At 37.6% G+C, this 20,552-nt stretch overlaps 1 protein-coding gene across 3 annotated transcripts in view; it reads right to left on the bottom strand.

Annotated features, from left to right (window-relative positions):
* The window catches only part of PCDH15 (protocadherin related 15), a 1,015,846-nt gene that overhangs the window by 334,904 nt on the left and 660,390 nt on the right, over positions 1-20,552 (bottom strand). For all 3 annotated transcript variants that reach the window (XM_075257479.1, XM_075257481.1, XM_075257480.1), the window contains 4 exons: positions 12,940-13,133; positions 10,717-10,849; positions 5,822-5,901; positions 458-551 (listed from right to left, as the gene is read on the bottom strand). In XM_075257479.1, coding sequence (XP_075113580.1) covers positions 458-551; positions 5,822-5,901; positions 10,717-10,849; positions 12,940-13,133 — 501 coding nt within the window. The remainder of the gene's footprint in view (positions 1-457; positions 552-5,821; positions 5,902-10,716; positions 10,850-12,939; positions 13,134-20,552) is intronic.

Below are 20,552 nucleotides of genomic sequence, written 5' to 3'. Positions count from 1 at the left end.
GCTGCTCTGTTCTTCTGTATACAGGTCATTGGGCTGTTTGTACCTTCTGACTATTACAGCCAATCACAGGCCTGATGTAATGCTTGGGTAGGGTTCACCACTAAATCTTGTTGTAGGCTATAGCAATCCTCCTTGCACAAAAGGGAAGTCACCGGTGACATCCGCCAGGGAGGACCAGTATACAGATAAACTGAGCTTCTGCCACTGGAAATATAGCCTCGGGGAGAGGTGAATGCTGTTTTATTATGTTAGGGCACTATTAAATAATAATAATAATAATAATAATAAAAAAAACTTCCAGTAAACCCCTTTTAATATAGCATCTACTCATTCAAGCGTAACTACATACTGTATTTAAAATATTAAGATTTTTTATTCTTATTTATTCAGCACAGCATTATTTCAGGCACAAAATTATGCAAAAAAATAAATAAAATGGCAACAATTAAAAACTTACACCATCAGGCCGGCCATCTGATGCTGTCACTATCAAAATGTAGCGGTCTGTACTTTCTCTGTCTAAAGGTTTTGCCAAGATTAAAAGCCCCGAGCTAGAAAAAGCATTAGAACATGTAGTCAGTAAAATTCTGTTAATATCAGACATGCTAATTATTATTGATAACATTAAAAGGTAAAATATATTACATAAAGGTGCAGAAACAGAGAATCAAAGGGATTTTTCTTGTTTCTACTAAATAAATTTCAACATATAAACTATTAATACCATCATAAGGGAGTAATATCAGATCCATCATAATTATACTCGATCAATTTTCCAAGTAAATCTTGATGGACCTGTCAGGTTTACATTGATATTTTGAGTAAATGAATAAGAGTGATTATTAATTATGTATACTGACAGGCATCCACCCTGTGTAGCACCAAGTGTATTGTCTGGGAGCGCTACAAAGAGCCTTACTTTAATTCGTGCCTTTAGATGATGTGTTTTGCATTATGTATATGCACTTTAACCTATATGTCTAATAGGCTGAACCACTGCAGAATGGATGCTAAGAGACAGGACAACACACAGAGACTTCTGGGAAGAGGAGCAAACAGCAAGTCCTCTCTGGAGTAGGAGGAAGAGTGGAGTGTGAGTAGACACTCAGCCAGAGCCTTAGCTCAGAGGACGTGCAGCTAGGCCAGTACAACATCAGTTATTAGTCAGATGGGAATAATCCCTACTCAACTTGTGGTCAAGGGAGAAGTGTGATATAAAAAAACATTGGGGATAAGTATTATATAGGTCAGAACACTACCACCATGTTTCCACCTCACAAAACATAGGGCAATTCTGCTGATCTACTCCTTGCACTGAGAACCTGTAGAGACTGTGGAATTTGTAAGAGAGTTTTGCATTTGGCATGGAGACTGTCCCAGTAAGGGAGACATGAACTGTGAATTTGGGGGGCCATCTACCAGCTCAGCCCCAACCTCCAACCTCCAGCCATACCTTCAGAAACTGGCTGCTATTTACCCTTATTCTAGTCCAAGAAAAGACAAGTGAGTTATGCTGTTCTGCGAGACTCACATCTCTTGAGTTTTATTCCTGCATAGCCAAAATGGGCACGAAAACCACCATCAGGCTTAGGATTTAAGTTCCTGTTCTACATTCCCCAGTACTGTGAGCGTTGCCCCTGCACCAGTCCTGCCTCACTTTACCACCTACAGTAAAGAGGAATCTGTAGTTTGTACCCAGTTCTCCAGTGTTTATCTATTCTTTGTAAAGGAGGAGCAACCATGTAAGTGGTTACCGATTTAGCTTGATAGCTTGATAAGTGATGCTGAAATGCAGTGGCAAGAAAAATAAAATGAACCTCTTGGAATTACTTAGATTTCTGTATTGATTATTATGTTAGCTAAATTTCTTTCTATAGGTTTAGTGCCATTTTTAGCCTTTGCAATACAAAGGTTTTAAACCAGCTCAGCCTCAGGGGTAAAACCCACATCAAAAATCAATCAATGTTTGCCTTCGGATGGGTCTTTATGGGATGATACTCACAGCAGAACAACTTCATATAGATTTACTAAACTAATAGTAGTAGTGCTGCTCAGGAGTAGCAGCACCAGGCACAACAAAAAGGACAGGCATGACATTATTTCTAGGACATAGCAGCCATGACTTTGTAATGCTTAATAACCTAATTTAGTAATATATAGCTTTTATAGCAGAACATTGCAGTGGGCATATCACAATATCTAGCACTCTATGCTGCCTACCTAATGTCTCCTCTTGGGTGATGTCCTTGCTATTCCATAGCACTATGCTTAACTAATATGCTGTGTGTGAATATAAATATATATAGCACGCTCCCATAGAAATGAATGGAAGCGAACAGCACTCAGACTTTGCTGGCAGCCAGCCGCTTAACCCCCCCCCCCCCCGGCGTGTCGGCTACGTCCATTCATTTCTATGGGAGCGTGCTATTCGAAACGGCTGTTTCGAATAGTGTTCGCTCATCTCTAGCCTCTCTCTAAGCACAGGTCTACTATGCCTACTGAGAAGTCCTGGCATGGTTCCGCAGATATTAATTCTCTATTATTTGACCTATCTATATATTAAACATAACCACAGGTTCAAAGATAAAGCATTCGTTTTAACGTTAGCATAATGCAACATTTTAAGAAATGTGCCACAAGTACTTGTGCGGTTCAGCAATTGGCTTATTTCAGATATATGATTTCATGCCATTAGCAATGTTCTCTAATGATAATTGTCATTAATAAATCCTAGCCATCATTGCCCTAGCTGATCGTTTATGTATTATTGTGAATTGCAATATTATTTTTGTAACAAATGTAAGTGCCAGGTTTATGCATTTTAAATGCTTTACTTGTCTGAAATTATAGCTCAGTGTGAAATATCGTTATTTATATTGGAAACATGTTTCTGCCTCTTACTCATAAGAGTACCACTGTGTTTGTTTCTTTGCAACAATCCATTGAGCGTTTCAATAGATGCTCATAGAAGCTCATTAATGACACATTATTATGTTCCTGTCACAAGGTTAATCTTTAGAAAACAGAACAATAGTGTAAGTAGAATTATCAACACTTACACAAAGGGAACTACATATAAGACATCATTTGCAAAATAATATATCGGGCTGTATGTTGGCGAAATGCATAACTAAATTATAAAGTCTTATTAATGTAAACATGAAAAGGAGACCAAATGAGTAATAATGTTCTCTTATCTTATTTCTTAATAGAATATATTTTAGGTCTCATTATGCAAAGTACTGGCAATTTATTATATTGGGAAAATGTGCTAATGTCTTGGAAAGCTGTTCTTGAAATGGCTGTATTACAGCTTGGTGGAATGAATAGAAGCTTCTAATATGTACAGTCCTATGAAAACGTTTGGGCACCCCTATTAATCTTAATCATTTTTAGTTCTAAATATTTTGGTATTTGCAGCAGCCATTTCAGTTTGATATATCTAATAACTGATGGACACAGTAATATTTCAGGATTGAAATGAGGTTTATTGTACTAATAGAAAATGTGCAATATGCATTAAACCAAAATTTGACCGGTGCAAAAGTATGGGCACCTCAACAGAAAAGTGACATTAATATTTAGTAGATCCTCCTTTTGCAAAGATAACAGCCTCTAGTCGCTTCCTGTAGCTTTTAATCAGTTCCTGGATCCTGGATAAAGGTATTTTGGACAAACAATTCAAGTTCAGTTAAGTTAGATGGTCGCCGAGCATGGACAGCTCGCTTCAAATCATCCCACAGATGTTCAATGATATTCAGGTCTGGGGACTGGGATGGCCATTCCAGAACATTGTAATTGTTCCTCTGCATGAATGCCTGAGTTGATTTGGAGCAGTGTTTTGGATCATTGTCTTGCTGAAATATCCATCCCCGGCGTAACTTCAACTTCGTCACTGACTCTTGAACATTATTCTCAAGAATCTGCTGATACTGAGTGGAATCCATGCGACCCTCAACTTTAACAAGATTCCCGATGCCGGCATTGGCCACACAGCCCCAAAGCATGATGGAACCTCCACCAAATTTTACAGTTGGTAGCAAGTGTTTTTCTTGGAATGCTGTTTCTTTTTGGACGCCATGCATAACGCCTTTTTTTATAACCAAACAACTCAATCTTTGTTTCCAAAATGAAGTTGGCTTCTCCAAATGTGCTTTTGCATACCTCAGGCAACTCTATTTGTGGCGTACGTGCAGAAACGGCTTCTTTCTCATCACTCTCCCATACAGCTTCTCCTTGTGCAAAGTGCGCTGTATTGTTGACCTATGCACAGTGACACCATCTGCAGCAAGATGATGCTGCAGCTTTTTGGAGGTGGTCTGTGGATTGTCCTTGACTGTTCTCACCATTCTTCTTCTCTGCCTTTCTGATATTTTTCTTGGCCTGCCACTTCTGGGCTTAACAAGAACTGTCCCTGTGCTCTTCCATTTCCTTACTATGTTCCTCACAGTGGAAACTGACAGGTTAAATCTCTGAGACAACGTTTTGTATCCTTCCCCTGAACAACTATGTTGAACAATCTTTGTTTTCAGATCATTTGAGAGCGGGCTGTCCATGTTCGGCGACCATCAAACTTAACTGAACTTGAATTGTTTTGTAGAAAGAATGGTCCAAAATACCTTCATCCAGGATCCAGGAACTGATTAAAAGCTACAGGAAGCAACTAGAGGCTGTTATCTTTGCAAAAGGAGGATCTACTAAATATTAATGTCACTTTTCTGTTGAGGTGCCCATATTTTTGCACCGGTCAAATTTTGGTTTAATGCATATTGCGCATTTTCTGTTAGTACAATAAACCTCATTTCAATCCTGAAATATTACTGTGTCCATCAGTTATTAGATATATCAAACTGAAATGGCTGTTGCAAACACCAAAATATTTAGAACTAAAAATGATTAAGATTAATAGGGGTGCCCAAACTTTTTCATAGGACTGTATATTGTGTGAACTGTTAGGATTATAGATGCTGAGACGAGCAGGCTCATCCATCAGAGACCGGTATTTTATACCCATCAGTTATGGCTTATTGTACTGTACACATAAGCTATTGGGTGTCTGTAAATAGAAATTGCACTTCCCCCTATGTACCGAAGAAAGCCTGAAGGCCCCTCTTCCACATATGAAGGCATCAATGTTTGCAGTGGTACATGGTAGTAGCGTGGTTACAGTTTTCCTTTGGCCATTATTATTTTTGTCTTTTCGTCCCCTCTGTACATTTGGTCCTTGCTCCACACCACTGTCCCCCTTGCACAGTCTGAGCGTGAAATGGGTAAAGCCCTCCCTCAGATGGAACATTACGTAATGTAAGTCTTCATATTAAAATCAGCCCTTATGTGTATGTGCCTTAGATACCCCCCATCCCCCACCGTCCTGTGTCCAATTCAGTGCCGGGACATTATACTGTGCACTTAGGTGCAGTATACTGTTTGGAGGACACTAGTGCATCATTAGTGCCCACCACACAGTATAAAACCCCATTAGTGCCTACCATGCAAAATAATGACCCATTAGTGCCCACCACTCAGTATAATGCTCCATATAATGTGTGGAGTAACCAATAGGAGGTTGCTAATGGACCTTTTGTGTATGTGCTCCTTGTGAGCAGCAGAGGAAGACTGTTAGCTAATAACCTGCTTTATCTTCCCTAGTATATCTACTTGATTTGTCCATCAGAGCAGGTTGGAATAATAAGAAATATATTTTCTAAATTTCTCATGTCAAAACTTGGTTTATGTCTTCTCTTCCGACCATATGTTTTGTCTTTTTTCAACCATATTAAGTAACTATGTAATAACAAGTAAGAAGAGTTAGATATCATACCTTACAGATAGGTTAAAAACTTTTTGAGGATCTCCATTTTGTATTCGATAAGTAATTGGATCACCTTCTCTGTCTGTAGCCTAAAATACAAAATCATCAAGAACGGTCAAGGAATAGGTGTTACCAATATCAATTACATTATCAATAAAGAAGGATTAAATTAATAGTCAGAAATTATCTGTTGCATTCTCCAGCAATGGAGCAAAGGCTGTAACTTTGACAGATCTCAAATTATTCCAACTTTAACCCTATATAATGATTGCTGGTGTGAACATTACATTCTGTAGAAGACATTGGGAACATCAGTATTAAATTAAACTTTGAAGAAACCTAGGCTGTTATATTTTATCCAACTCCTGATTACAGACTACAAACCAGCCTAGGTATTCTGACCTCCCTTGTGTTCCCTACTTGTACAATTGATAAGTTAGAAAAGTAGTACAGTAGGGGCAGTTGTATGGGAGTGCGTGTTTAGATCTAGACTACATGGGGTTTATTTGTAATCTGTATTCATGAATACACAGTATTACCAAAATGCAGTAGACACAAAGAAGATCAAGACTAGTTATAAAGTTATTTCACTTTAATTTTTATTTTAAGTTCACTGAATACAAAAGTTGGTTGGAGTTTTTTGAAGCAATTTAATTTTTTTTTTTTTTATTATACTTGCAGGAGAAGTCCATCAAGATACAATTATTACTCACTTTTCTGTTTCCCTGCCACTGCTAACAGGGTCCCCAGCTGCTATCTACTTTCTGATTCTTCTCAATACAAAGGAAGTGACCACTTAGTCACTTACTGGCTGCAGAGGTGCCCCAATTAAACCATTGATTTTCTAGGGGGGCGTTTTTTGTGTATTGTATGGGACCAAGAAGTAGAGATTATCAGGAACCCGCTAAATGTAGGAAAATCAGCAAAGAAGGATTGAGAGGTAAGTAATGATTCCTTTTATGCACATTGTGACCCATTACTTAAATTTTTTTTTAGCCCACTGGACAACGCCTTTAATCATGGAACATTCATATGTCGGTATAGATACGGTATATTAAAATAACCCACAAAATGAAATACTCAGTATGAATTCATACTTTTCTTTGCCATTTTGAACCTTTAATATATTATGCATATTTTCTAGCCATCTGAAAATCATCTATTTTATCTCACAGCCTGATCACTAACTCTGTCTGTCCTGACTGTTAATTATTTATCTCGCATAGGTTGCACAGCAAGTATCTGAAAAGCAGTAGAATTATTATTTATTCATCTCGGATAAATAAGTGTAATGTTTACATGGCGCTAAGGCTGGAGTTTCTTCTTTAGTGGGATGTTGTTTTAGAAATAATAATAACTATGACTACAAATTTTAAAGGGGCATTCCCATCCACCCATAGCATATTAGCAGGTTTACATCTCAATATCCTAAATTGCCTCAACCTTGTGATTTAATGTAGAGGTGGATGGGATTACAGAAACATCAGAGCTCACTTTGCTACACTGTTTTCTTAACTCCTAAAGAAATAAATGGATGTTACTTAAACAAAAGAAGAAAACAAGCTCCCCAGAGTCTCCATAGTCTGTGCTAGTAGGAATCTAGCCTTAGCTGTTCCCATAGTCCCAGCCAACTAAGTCCCATTTCCCAGAGTTTTGACCGGCATCTACATATGGTACTGAAAAATAACTTTTAGGTGTGTGTGGATAAAATGCTGCAATGTAAGAATGCTTTCAAAAGCAGAAGTAATAATAGTTTATTTCTGTGAACTAAGAAAGTGAAATGAATAAACAAAAGACAAATCTAAATCCTATCTATATTTGGTGTAACCTCTTTTTTTTCTTTCAAAACTTCAGCAATTCTTCTAGGTACACTTGCAGGAGGTTTTTGAAGAAACTTGGGAGGAAGGTTGTTCCTAACATCTTGGAGCACTAACCACAGTTCTTCTATGGATCTAGACTTGTTCAAAACCTTCTGGGAAATCTTCCCATAATCTTAGACACTCCGTTACGTAGAGATTAGAGTTTAATGGGGCTATAGATGTTTAATTCACTTCTGGGGGAGAATAGCTCTATACATACAGTATGAGGGCACATTGTGTAGCTGTGCATTGATTCTCTGCTCTCCATAGTGCACAGTCACAAAGGATTCCTTGTATCATTGTACAATCTCCTGCACAAGGTTTTGTCCTTTATATAAAGGCCTAACCCTGTATTCTTGCTACTTATACAAAATATATAATCCAGTCTGTCTGGTTTAATGCTATTGTTCTTTCAACTAAAGACATTTAGCACAGTAGATGAGCGCCTTGCTTAAAATTCTTACAGAGGCAGCACAAAACCTTGACAGAAACAGCATGCTATCTGCCATAATTAACATGCATTTCCCTGCAGACTACTGTTAAAGCTTCTGCTTACCCTGTATAAGTTGATATCAATGCAAGTGCAACTTGTGTTAATATAATATGAATATTTCATATAACTCTATAGTCTCAACAGATAGGGTCTTCATTGTGTTGAAGAAAAGCTGTTAATGTATGAGAATTCAACAAAAATGCTCATTCCCTCTATCAGTGGCTGCGATACAGTACATTACCATTCATAATTTTACAATTCTGCCTCTTCAGTAATAGTTGGTATAGTATTCATAAGCATGTTTGAGAAAAAGATACAACCACTTATGTCAGGAATGTAGTAAGATATAAAGTCCTCGCATCTAATTCCCTTATTTAGTAAAGCAACCACCACCTGCTAAAGCATTTAATGGCTTAAATGCTTATTGTTGTTTTATATTGAAGCTAAGGCCCCTTGTAGCGGGCTACAGCAAAAAAGTGCTGTGGGAAAAGCCATGGAGGAAATGCATCACGATTTTCCACGCAGCGCTTGTCTATGAAAGTACACAGAGTTTTCCCTCTGCAGAGTCTCTGCTTCGATTATACCTATAGGGAAACCGACAGCTTTCCGGAGGTATAATTGACATGCTGTGATTTCCAAAAACGCAACGGTTTTGGAAAGTGCAACATTGACTCTGCTGGTATTTTTCTGCAATCTGTGGATAGGATTCACTAGAAACTCATCCGCTTTTCGGGGACTGTAAAACACTGTGTTTTTTTTCACGGCTTTTCCACCATGGCCAAACCTGGCGTGAGCTTTTAAAGATAGTCTATTGGCAGGAAAACTGGTATGAAACCAGCACTGTTTCTACACTTTCCAAAGATGCATTTCTTATTCAGCTGTGCAACTCCTTTCATTTCTATTCTTGAAAATTAGCTGAAAAGGCCTTTAGATGTATTTCTTCTATGGGGCTTCACTCTCTGCTTTAAAATAAAACCACCCCTAACTGCTTGAGTGACATCTATCACTTTGTTACTCTTTGTCTGCAGTTAGGGGTTCTTACCCTAGAGCAGAGAGTGAAGCCCCAGCAGTAGAGAAGAAACACCCCTAAAGCCCTAGAAATTTGTGCTGGTAATGGATATCTCAAACCAGTGCTGATTTGGACTTGGACACTCTGTAGATGGATTTGTGTGCTTCAATTACATAACAGTAGGACCTTATAGCCTCTTACCAATATTCCCTTTACACATTTCTATGTGATGTCTGAAGACTTTATGTAGCACAGTTTATCAATACAATTAAAGGTGTATTCCCATCTCACAGGTCATTGTCAGACTTCTAGTTTAAGCTAACTGAAGTGTTTTACTAAATGCATTGCTTTATCTATTTTGCTCCATTTACCAGATACAACTAAATCTATTTCATCAATGTTTACAGCTGGTTGCCTAAGTTACAGACCTGTTCCCAGGTAGGAATGATGTCCCTCCTCTCCGATTATTTGTATTCTATTCTCTCCCTTTTTCTGCTTAATGTTTTCAGTTTTTGAACCCTGATATACACTAGATACATTTCTTAAGCAGTGATTCTGTTATCTGTATATGTAAATCCAGATATAACTGTGCCCTTTACAACAAGCAGTAGATCCATGCTGCAATGAGCTAGAAACCAGAAATTGGAGGGGAGAGTTAGGGGGCATTCACACGGAGTAGCGCAACGCTGATTCTGGAACGATAACTCACGTAAGAATCAGTGTTGTAGAACAGAATCCCCTTGACTTCAATGGGTTCCATTTAACGCGCATAACACATTGAAATCAATGGGTTAAAAAGCCTCCCATTGATTTCAATGTGTTACATTGAAGTCAATGGGATTCTGTTTTGCAGCGCTGATTCTTACACGCGTTATCGTGCCAGAATCAGCACGCACACTGTGTGAATGCACCCTTATGGTGGCAGCTGAAATTCTGAGATGTGAACACCCCTTTATTGAGTTAAATAAATATTTGGTTTCATTGACTTTTCTAGTGTGAAAACCAGTTTTACGCTGGGGTCACACCAGCGTTTGCACTATGTTCGGGGATTCCGTTCCCCTCTCTGCAAGCAGCACTTTTCTCTCCACATTTTTTGCCCTTTTGGGGCGGAAACTGATAGGGAACCTGCAGAACTCACAGACTATAATGAGGTCTGTGTGGTTTCCTAAGGTAACCGCTTTTTTATGCAAATTTGGTTTCCATTCAGGGGGTCCTCAAGCGGACCCCTGAACGGAAACCCGAATGTAAATGTGAACCTAGCTGGGGGAAGATTTCTGCCGTCCCATACCAATAATCAAATTTCACAATCACTTTGGCCCATCTCAGGCAACAGGGCTTGTGTGCCGCTGATACATCTGTCTCCTAAACAGAGTTGTTCTTTACCTTATATTTTTATCTATCTCTTTGAATTGCCAAGAAAAGTTGTGCCGTACACCAGACTAAAACCTTTAAGGCATTATGATAGCTGCAGAAAACATTTTCATTGTCAAGGCTTCAGAGACATTCTTTGTCTGAAAGATATTGATAAACATGATAACAATACCTGGAGATTTAGAAGAATAGCTCCGATACGCATTGCTTCACTGACTTCAAGGTTGTACATCAATTGTGCAAAGCGCGGAGGACTCTGGTTATTTGGTGGGAGGACCTCAATGTAAACAGTAGTAATGGAGCTCCTGTAATTGACAATAGAAAGATATACAAATATGCAGATTAATTTCAGAATGACAGTCATTTCACATCTTTAAGGGGCAATAAACCTTGAAAGGAACGGAAATTAAACAAAGAAAAAGTATAAAAAAAAAATGTCAAATGGTAAATACAAAGAGCTTTTTATAAATCTCCTAGAATAAACAAACTTGTAATAATGTACAGGAAACAATGGTCTTTTTGATTCCTTCTTCTGTCCCATTCAGTTGAATATATCACAATTATCAACCATAAAATGATATATTCTTAACATTTTTAAATTTCAGAATTTTACCGCTAATAATAATTATGGGAAAACATAGCACAAATATAGTAATATATATATATATATATATATATATATATATATATATATATATATATATACAGTCCTATGAAAAAGTTTGGGCACCCCTATTAATCTTAATCATTTTTAGTTCTAAATATTTTGGTATTTGCAACAGCCATTTCAGTTTGATATATCTAATAACTGATGGACACAGTAATATTTCAGGATTGAAATGAGGTTTATTGTACTAACAGAAAATGCGCAATATGCATTAAACCAAAATTTGACCGGTGCAAAAGTATGGGCACCTCAACAGAAAAGTGACATTAATATTTAGTAGATCCTCCTTTTGCAAAGATAACAGCCTCTAGTCGCTTCCTGTAGCTTTTAATCAGTTCCTGGATCCTGGATAAAGGTATTTTGGACAAACAATTCAAGTTCAATTAAGTTAGATGGTCGCCGAGCATGGACAGCCCACTCTCAAATGATCTGAAAACAAAGATTGTTCAACATAGTTGTTCAGGGGAAGGATACAAAACGTTGTCTCAGAGATTTAACCTGTCAGTTTCCACTGTGAGGAACATAGTAAGGAAATGGAAGAGCACAGGGACAGTTCTTGTTAAGCCCAGAAGTGGCAGGCCAAGAAAAATATCAGAAAGGCAGAGAAGAAGAATGGTGAGAACAGTCAAGGACAATCCACAGACCACCTCCAAAGAGCTGCAGCATCATCTTGCTGCAGATGGTGTCACTGTGCATCGGTCAACTATACAGCGCACTTTGCACAAGGAGAAGCTGTATGGGAGAGTGATGAGAAAGAAGCCGTTTCTGCACGTACGCCACAAATAGAGTTGCCTGAGGTATGCAAAAGCACATTTGGACAAGCCAACTTCATTTTGGAAACAAAGATTGAGTTGTTTGGTTATAAAAAAAAAAAGGCGTTATGCATGGCGTCCAAAAAGAAACAGCATTCCAAGAAAAACACTTGCTACCCACTGTAAAATTTGGTGGAGGTTCCATCATGCTTTGGGGCTGTGTGGCCAATGCCGGCATCGGGAATCTTGTTAAAGTTGAGGGTCACATGGATTCCACTCAGTATCAGCTGATTCTTGAGAATAATGTTCAAGAATCTGTGACAAAGTTGAAGTTACGCCGGGGATGGATATTTCAGCAAGACAATGATCCAAAACACTGCTCCAAATCAACTCAGGCATTCATGCAGAGGAACAATTACAATGTTCTTGAATGGCCATCCCAGTCCCCAGACCTGAATATCATTGAACATCTGTGGGATGATTTGAAGCGGGCTGTCCATGCTCGGCGACCATCTAACTTAACTGAACTTGAATTGTTTGTCCAAAATACCTTTATCCAGGATCCAGGAACTGATTAAAAGCTACAGGAAGCGACTAGAGGCTGTTATCTTTGCAAAAGGAGGATCTACTAAATATTAATGTCACTTTTCTGTTGAGGTGCCCATACTTTTGCATCGGTCAAATTTTGGTTTAATGCATATTGCACATTTTCTGTTAGTACAATAAACCTCATTTCAATCCTGAAATATTACTGTGTCCATCAGTTATTAGATATATCAAACTGAAATGGCTGTTATAAACACCAAAATATTTAGAACTAAAAATGATTAAGATTAATAGGGGTGCCCAAACTTTTTCATAGGACTGTATATATATATATATCTGAAAATTATTAATTTTAGATCATATAGCATGTGTCTAGAGCAGTGCTGCTATGTCCAAGATAACTAATGAACAAATGTTTGCTCCTACATACCTTCTTTGTGGTAGGGGAGCATTGTCAGAAGCTTTTACAGTAAGGGCAAATGACTCCCCCACAGACAGAGTAATTCCAGGGGTGATAGTGATGACCCCCGTCCTGCTATTAATGACAAACTTCTCCTGAGCTCCAGCTAGGATTTCATATGTAATCTGACCATTTAGACCTTCATCTGCATCAACGGCTGTAAGCTGGAGATAAAGAAAAACAAAAAACAGAAACAAAGATTATTTCTATAATAATATGTCTCTTTTGATGTCAAGAATAGAATAAACTATATTTTCAGGTAGGAAAAAGCAAGTATATAAAATACTCCTTAACAACTCAGTGGATTGTAAAAAAAATTTTCATATATAGAAAAAAAATAGTTGGAACAGATCAATTTTGGGACCATCGATTTGGTTTGAGCTGAGCAGAAGATTTCAGTTTATTGAAGAGTTGAGTATTGTATTAAAAATATATATGACCTACATATAAACTATTCTCTAGCCAGAGACCCCCGTATATTCCCCTTATAGACCCTAAAATGCTTGAATCTTTTTATGCTGAATTTTAACAGTACTTGCTTGTACAATTAACTAAATCCTCAATAAGTATAAATATAAATGTCTTTCTTTATGACTTATATTTGAGTCTGCGAAAACTGATTGTAACTACCAATATGGCTGCCATTAAATCACCCGCAGAGGTGCTAGTGTCACCTAGTTCTTTGAGAGTCAAAACAGACCAATCTGAATAATTCTGCAACCAAAAATAAACCAGGGTCCATATCAGTCTAAAATGACATATGGCTGGTATTGCCTAGCAGCACTGGGGCCCTAAATTCAGATTCAACCAGGGACAACACCTGTGTGTAGTTTGTTTGTCCTCACGTTTTGTTTTTTTTGTATGGGAGTCCTGCACCACCAAATTATGGGTTTCCTATGGATTAATGAATTTGGTCAATAAGTAAACACATAAACAATCTTTGACTAGGTAATAAAAACCAACCCTTAAACACTGTATAGCAATTATCTGAAATCATTATAACAAAGTGTGTGTGTGTATATATATATATATATATATATATATATATATACATATACACATACTGTATTAACAAAGGTGACTATCTTGTTGGACTGTATAAGTTTGCTTTGTGATATGTCTGTATAAAATATGCATTGCTTTGTAAAGTCAATGAGTGCTAGATATATAAAATTTCAAAGGGTTTTATAAAAAAAAAATACACATTTAGAATGGTGGAATGATATTGAATATAATGCTGTATTAATATTTAAAGCAGATCAGAGGGATTAGAAATCCATTGTCTTTTATATAACAGAAAGAATACATAAAATACGACTGAAATGTCTGCTTTGATGGGGAAGGGTTCTGGAAGTGTACTCTGTTACAGAGCGCAAAAATGCTTTGTCATGCAAAGTATAGATAGCAAAGCAAAGTGTAGATATGATATGACTTTCCATAAAGCAGCCATAATCCTTTTTTAATGATGTATTGAGGAAAATTATTTTTTTACTTGTAAGTAGTAACTGTGCCACTCTTGTCTCGGTCTGTGTATGCTATTATGGACCAGTCACATTCAATTTCATGGGAATAGGTGCAATGCTAGAGATTGGTTCTCAATAAGAGTGCCCCTGTTTCTAGATCCAACCCTCTATACATCTTCCATAGAGCTCTTCACTTAGATTTACAGGATTATTTACTCTTAAAGTAAGTCTCCAGTTCACAATACAAATATCACTATCACTTGATGATCAAAACGCTAACAATGTTTTGAAATTTTGACTTTCAGGCTCCATGGCTCACCATCCACTACAGCTTTGAAGGTGAGACTACTATCATTTTATAGACAATCATCTTGGCCGTCTCATACAGAAATTTGACTTGTAACTAGTTAGCATATTATTAGTTATGTTATGCATATGTTATTCTTGTCGAGTAACTGCGTTGTTACGGTTTTGTGCCTAAAAATCAAAATTTTATTTTTTAAAATTTTGTTAGTATTTTGTAAATCCACCTTTGGCTTTAAACATTTCCTGAATCCTTCTGGACATGCTCTCGATCATATTCAAGCATACCAAAATCTGAACACAGGTCTCTTTTGCACGTTCCTAATATTGGTGCTTACTGGTCAACTCACTTGGTTATGAATACAGCTTTTTCTTTTTACTCACAAGTGTTCGATTGGGTTGAGGTCTGGGGACTGTGGGGGCCAATTCAGAACCTCTACTTTATTGTCATTGAACCATTTCTTCACTAATCTTGACGTATGCTTTGGGTCATTGTCTTCTGGAAGTCCTTTTCCTACCCATATTATTTGAGTGTATGAAGTTAATAGTATTGTAGGACTAGCTGTTACCCGCGACTTCGTCTGCGGTGATTGTAGAAGTGGGTAAATACAGGCGCGGGTAAGGTTTTCGTAGTGTGTATAAGGGATGGGATATGAAATGTAACTTTGTATCTTGTTTTTGCTTTAATTCAGAGAATACGTGAGACTTTTGTGTTGAAGTTAATTTGTATTTGAGCTGCTATACGGTGTTGTGAGAAACTTTACATAGTGACTTTGGGACAGAAGTATTTGAAGTTAACCCTTTCCCGCCGATGGCATTTTTTGATTTTCGTTTTTGACTCCCCTCCTTCTAAACCCCATAACTTTTTGATTTCTCCGCTCCCAGAGTCATATGAGGTCTTAATTTTTCCTGGGACAAATTTTTCTTCATGATGCCACCATTATTTATTCTATATAATGTACTGGGAAGCAGGGAAAAAATTCAGAATGCGGTGGATTTGAAGAAAAAATGCATTTCTGCGACTTTCTTACGGGCTTTGGTTTTGCGGCATTCATTGTGCAACCAAAATGACATGTCCCCTGTATTCTGTGTTTCGTTACGATTCCGGGGATACCAAATTTATGTGGTTTTATTTACATTTTGACCCTTTAAAAAAATCCCAAACTGTGTTAAAAAAATTATTTTTTGAAAAGTCGCCATATTCTGACAGCCGTAACTTTTTTATATGTGCGTGTACGGGGATGTATAGGGCGTCTTTTTTTGCGGGACCGGGTGTACTTTTTAGTTCTACCATTTTTGGGAAATGTTATTGCTTTGATCACTTTTTATTCAATTTTTTTATCAGAATCAAAACAGTGAAAAAATGGCGGTTTGGCACTTTTGACCATTTTTACAGCTACGGCGTTTATCGAACAGGAAAAATATTTGTATAGCTTTGTAGAGCGGGCGATTTCGGATGTAGGGATACCTAACGTGTATGTGTTTCACAGTATTTGACTACTTTTATATGTGTTCTAGGGAAAGGGGGGTGATTTGAATTTTTAATCCTTTATTTATTTTTTTATATTTTTTTTTACTATTTGTAAACTTTTTTTTTTGCATTTATTAGACCGCCTAGGGGTATAGACATGGGTGGGCGGTGTCGCGGATTGTCAGAGCAGTGGGGGTTGGCAAACATGGCTGCCACGGAGCGTTAAAGAGAGCCTCCTGGAGTATCGGTAAGGTGAGGGGTAAAGTATATGTATATGTGATTGTGTGGGGTTAGGAGCAAGGCTGCAGAGGGCAATATGAATTTTGTGGCTTGCTATGGTCCAAAGTGTGTGAGATTGCAGAGATGGTGGTGTGAGTTTGGGTTTTGTGGGGGTCCTGGCACAAACATATGTGTGCTATTGTGACAAAAAGTAGCCTATTGCGCAATCGGGTGTATTAACTATGTTTGTGGAAAATTTCAGCCAAATCGGTGGAGCGGTTTTTCCGTGATTGAGGAACAAACATCCGAACATCCAAACTCACAAACCCACAAACTTTCACATTTATAATATTAATAGGATACTCGCATATAGCTCAGCATTGAGACCACCATTGATCATTGCCAAGTATCTAATGCCTTTGGCTGTGAAACACCCCCATATCTTTAGGCTTCCTCCACCAAACTTGACAGTTCCTTTAATTTCTAGATCCATTAGCCCTTTTGTCCCTTGTTTCTTCCAGACCCATTTGCACTCAGTCTATTTACTTTCAACTGATCACTCCAAATCACCCATTTTCAACCTTTTGATGTCCTTTTTTCAAACTTTTTTGCAAACTCAAAGCCGACTCTTTTAATGACGATATTGAAGTCGAGGCGGCTTCACCTCTTTTTTGGGGGGGCCACCGTTCCAGACTTTTGTAACGCACTTCACATGGTGCTTGCTGGTGATCTCACTATTACAAAATGTATGAACCATCTCCACTGCCATGCTTGTTGTGTAAGAACTGATAGACCTTGTGATGAGCCCGTTGACTTCAGTATGTTGCCTGGATATCCACCTTTTCATTTTTAAATGGATGTATGGATGGGCTTCATTTTATATTCTTTCAACTGTCTAGGCACTCAGATGATGCAGTTTGTCAATTTTCTTGGCCGAGAGACCGCTATCAATGAGCTGGATGATACAGTTTCTCTTTTCTTGGGAAAACTTCATGGCTGATCCTCAATTTGAACCAGTGACTTTTCACTTGAGAATCAACCTAATCACACCGAGCTATTAGGGAATGTAAGAACACGTAATTTGTAGTATACAAGAAGAAAAAGATTTTTTCACCACCAGAACCGAAACAGTAACAAAGCAGTTACATGACAAGTATATGCTTAACTGATCATGTGCTAAATAATTGCAAGTCAAATGTATGTATGAGTTAGCCAAGAAAATTGTCTATAAAATGATGGTAGTCTTTTGTCCCAAGCTGTAGTGGATGGTGAGATATGGAGCCTGAAAGTCAAAAGTTCAAAACATTGTTACATTTTTGCTCGTCAGTATAAATTAATAAAGCATAGTTAAAATACTAGGTGGTCTCCTTTTTTATATTTATGGTCCTCTTCCCTTCTGTAAAATGGCCACCAACTTCTCAGACTATACTATGCACACTGGAGCATATTTATTAATACTAATTTATTAATACTATAAAGTTTAAATTAGACTGTATAATCTATGCTTATATTACCTATACACTTTAATAATGCATGTACAGAATTCTGGTGTGCTTTTATTAAGTACTTTCACCCATTATGTCATATTGCCACTTTGTTTTAATTGTTTTTAATCATGTTTTGGCTAAACTAATAGACTTGTAATTACTGATTAATTTGGGAGTGATTAGTTTTTGATGTACTATGGAATGTTTACTCTAAATAGGTTACCATTTTTATTAGTAAGCCAGCCCTATTGTGCTTTAGTAGCCCCAAACAGACTTCCTGCTCTCAGCTGGTCCACGAAAGGGACATGAGGGAGTGTGTCTGACTACCAATGCATAAAAAAAGCTTTTGCAATTGAGAAAACTGAATAAAACATAAAAATTTGAGATTTTTATTCAGTACGTTTTCAAACCAATACCAAAACAAATGACTAAAATGGGTCCCCTATTTTGTATTGAGGACCAGTGTTTTGTGCACTTTAAAACAAAAAACAGACTCTGTAGGGACCCAAAATGTGGAGATCTGGCCCCTAGGATTTTTTTTATGCTAGTAAAATAGATACATGTTTGTCTGTTCTTGTAGTAGAGTTAGCTATGCATACAGTACCAGGTTACTGTCCATTTTAGCAAGATATTTTAAAACTGTCAAAATAGTGCATTTCTCTATTTCCACAATTATAAGTTAATGTATTGTTAAACCTTGTACACCAAACAAAATGGTAAAATTGAATATCGGACTTTAGTGGTGGTGTTTAGGACTTTAAGGCCCATCTCAAAGGCCTATTGGTAGGTCTTGCTAAATTGTCTGCATAATAGAGAAAATCTATTTCATTCAATTCAGTGTTCTGACTTGGCAAATCAGACATTGAAGTGAATAAGAAAAAAAAATGACAAAAATGAAACAGACCATGTACCCAATATCCATAAAGTGCAAGGAAGCAAGAATGATAGAATCCTAAATACTCACATGGAGAGAAATTAAGACCAGGAAACTGACATAAATTAGGATAAATCTGATTAGGTTGGGGTATCGCCTCTACCATGTTCCCCTGCAGGAAAGTGGTGTGGACAGTGGTGACAGTGGTGAAACATCATTTGTGACAAATTTTTATGTTTTACTTGTACAGTTCAAGCTTTCATAGAGAGGGTACATTTATTTCTATTTATTAATGGAGCCAACTACTTGCTCTCTCTATTCTTGAAAAAAGAAAAACAAAGAGTCACACCCAGGACTCCAGATATAAATACCTGCAATAGCATACTGCAACAGCAAAACTTACATCAGGAACTGTATAACCCTTGACAAGTGTCCTCACACCGTCCTTCCCATTGACATCCCAGCAAATATTCCTGGTCCTTGCCAACAATATTCAGAACAGTCCTACTAAGAGCAATTGAAACAGACCTTGCTCTACTTGTTCTTCTTTGAGGGGTGCATCTCTGACTTGCTTGTCTAGAGTCCATGGTTAGACCCCCAAGAAATTTGCATGGCCAAACTGTACTGAACTGTGATTTTCCTCTATTCTTACTATGAATCTGGGTTTTCCGCCTAACTGGGACAGAAATTCTAACAGTAAGATCTTGCAATTGCAAAACCCATAGTAGACACTGTTTAACCTCCAACACATGCCCTCAAACAGGTAGATTACAACCTTAAAACCCTTTTATGCTTTTTAGCTTTCTTAAGGGGTAATGAGAATGTGGAGGTGGCCCAGTATTTAAAGGCAGAGAAGTAGACTAATGTTAACTAATGATTCAACAATATGCTCTACATGCATAAAGTAACAAACACCTCCCAGTTATGTGTTATATGGATGTACCTTCTTACAAGTAATCATACCCCATGCTCACTATAAAGGGCATGCCATACAGCCACTATGTCAGATCGCCTTCACGGGTCCTTGGCATCCCAAAGACAATGAGTGACCATGACACTGGGGACAAGTGATGGGAATTCATATGTTTTCATTCAATCAGATTCTGCAGTATTTTCAGAATGACAACTTATCACCTTCCCAAAGGATAACAACTGTTTGAACAATGGTGTTCTCAACGATCATAAGAACTTGGGTCTGGAGTCCCTTCATTTGAATTCTGTATCTAATTTTTGAATTACATACAAGTTGCCACTCCATTCATCTCTATGAGATTGCAAAACATAGAAAAGCACAGTACTTGGCATCTCTTCAGCAGTTTAAGAAGTTAAACAACATTGTGCCAACCAATGCCCCTTTCACACACAGGCTGGATATTCCTGCTCCTGCCCAACCAATCAGGCACATCACCTACAATATCTCATGGAATATTCCAAGTTGAGGGTTTTCTGGTTTACTTTACAACTAACCCCCTTCCTCTTTAGGTACTGAACAATAATCCTATTTAGACACACCTTAGGGACTATGCACTGTAGTCATACGTGCAGGTTATTTCTATTCTGCAGTAGTAAGCGCTAATCATCTTCAGTATCCTGGGTTACATCTATCATCTGTGCAATCTTCTTATAGAATAAATATATGTTTAATTGCTTAAAACTTATTGCTGTATAATTAAGTTACATTACAGACATATGCACTCATGCTTTATGTTAAGCTTCCATGCTGGGTCTTTGGCAGACATAATGCTAAATTATCAACGTATGTGAGA

The sequence above is a fragment of the Leptodactylus fuscus genome, chromosome 10, assembly GCF_031893055.1.
Source record: "Leptodactylus fuscus isolate aLepFus1 chromosome 10, aLepFus1.hap2, whole genome shotgun sequence".
NCBI classification, from domain to species: Eukaryota; Metazoa; Chordata; class Amphibia; order Anura; family Leptodactylidae; genus Leptodactylus; species Leptodactylus fuscus.
The sequence above is the reverse complement of the archived record's forward strand: the minus strand, read 5'-3'. Positions and strand labels throughout refer to the sequence as shown.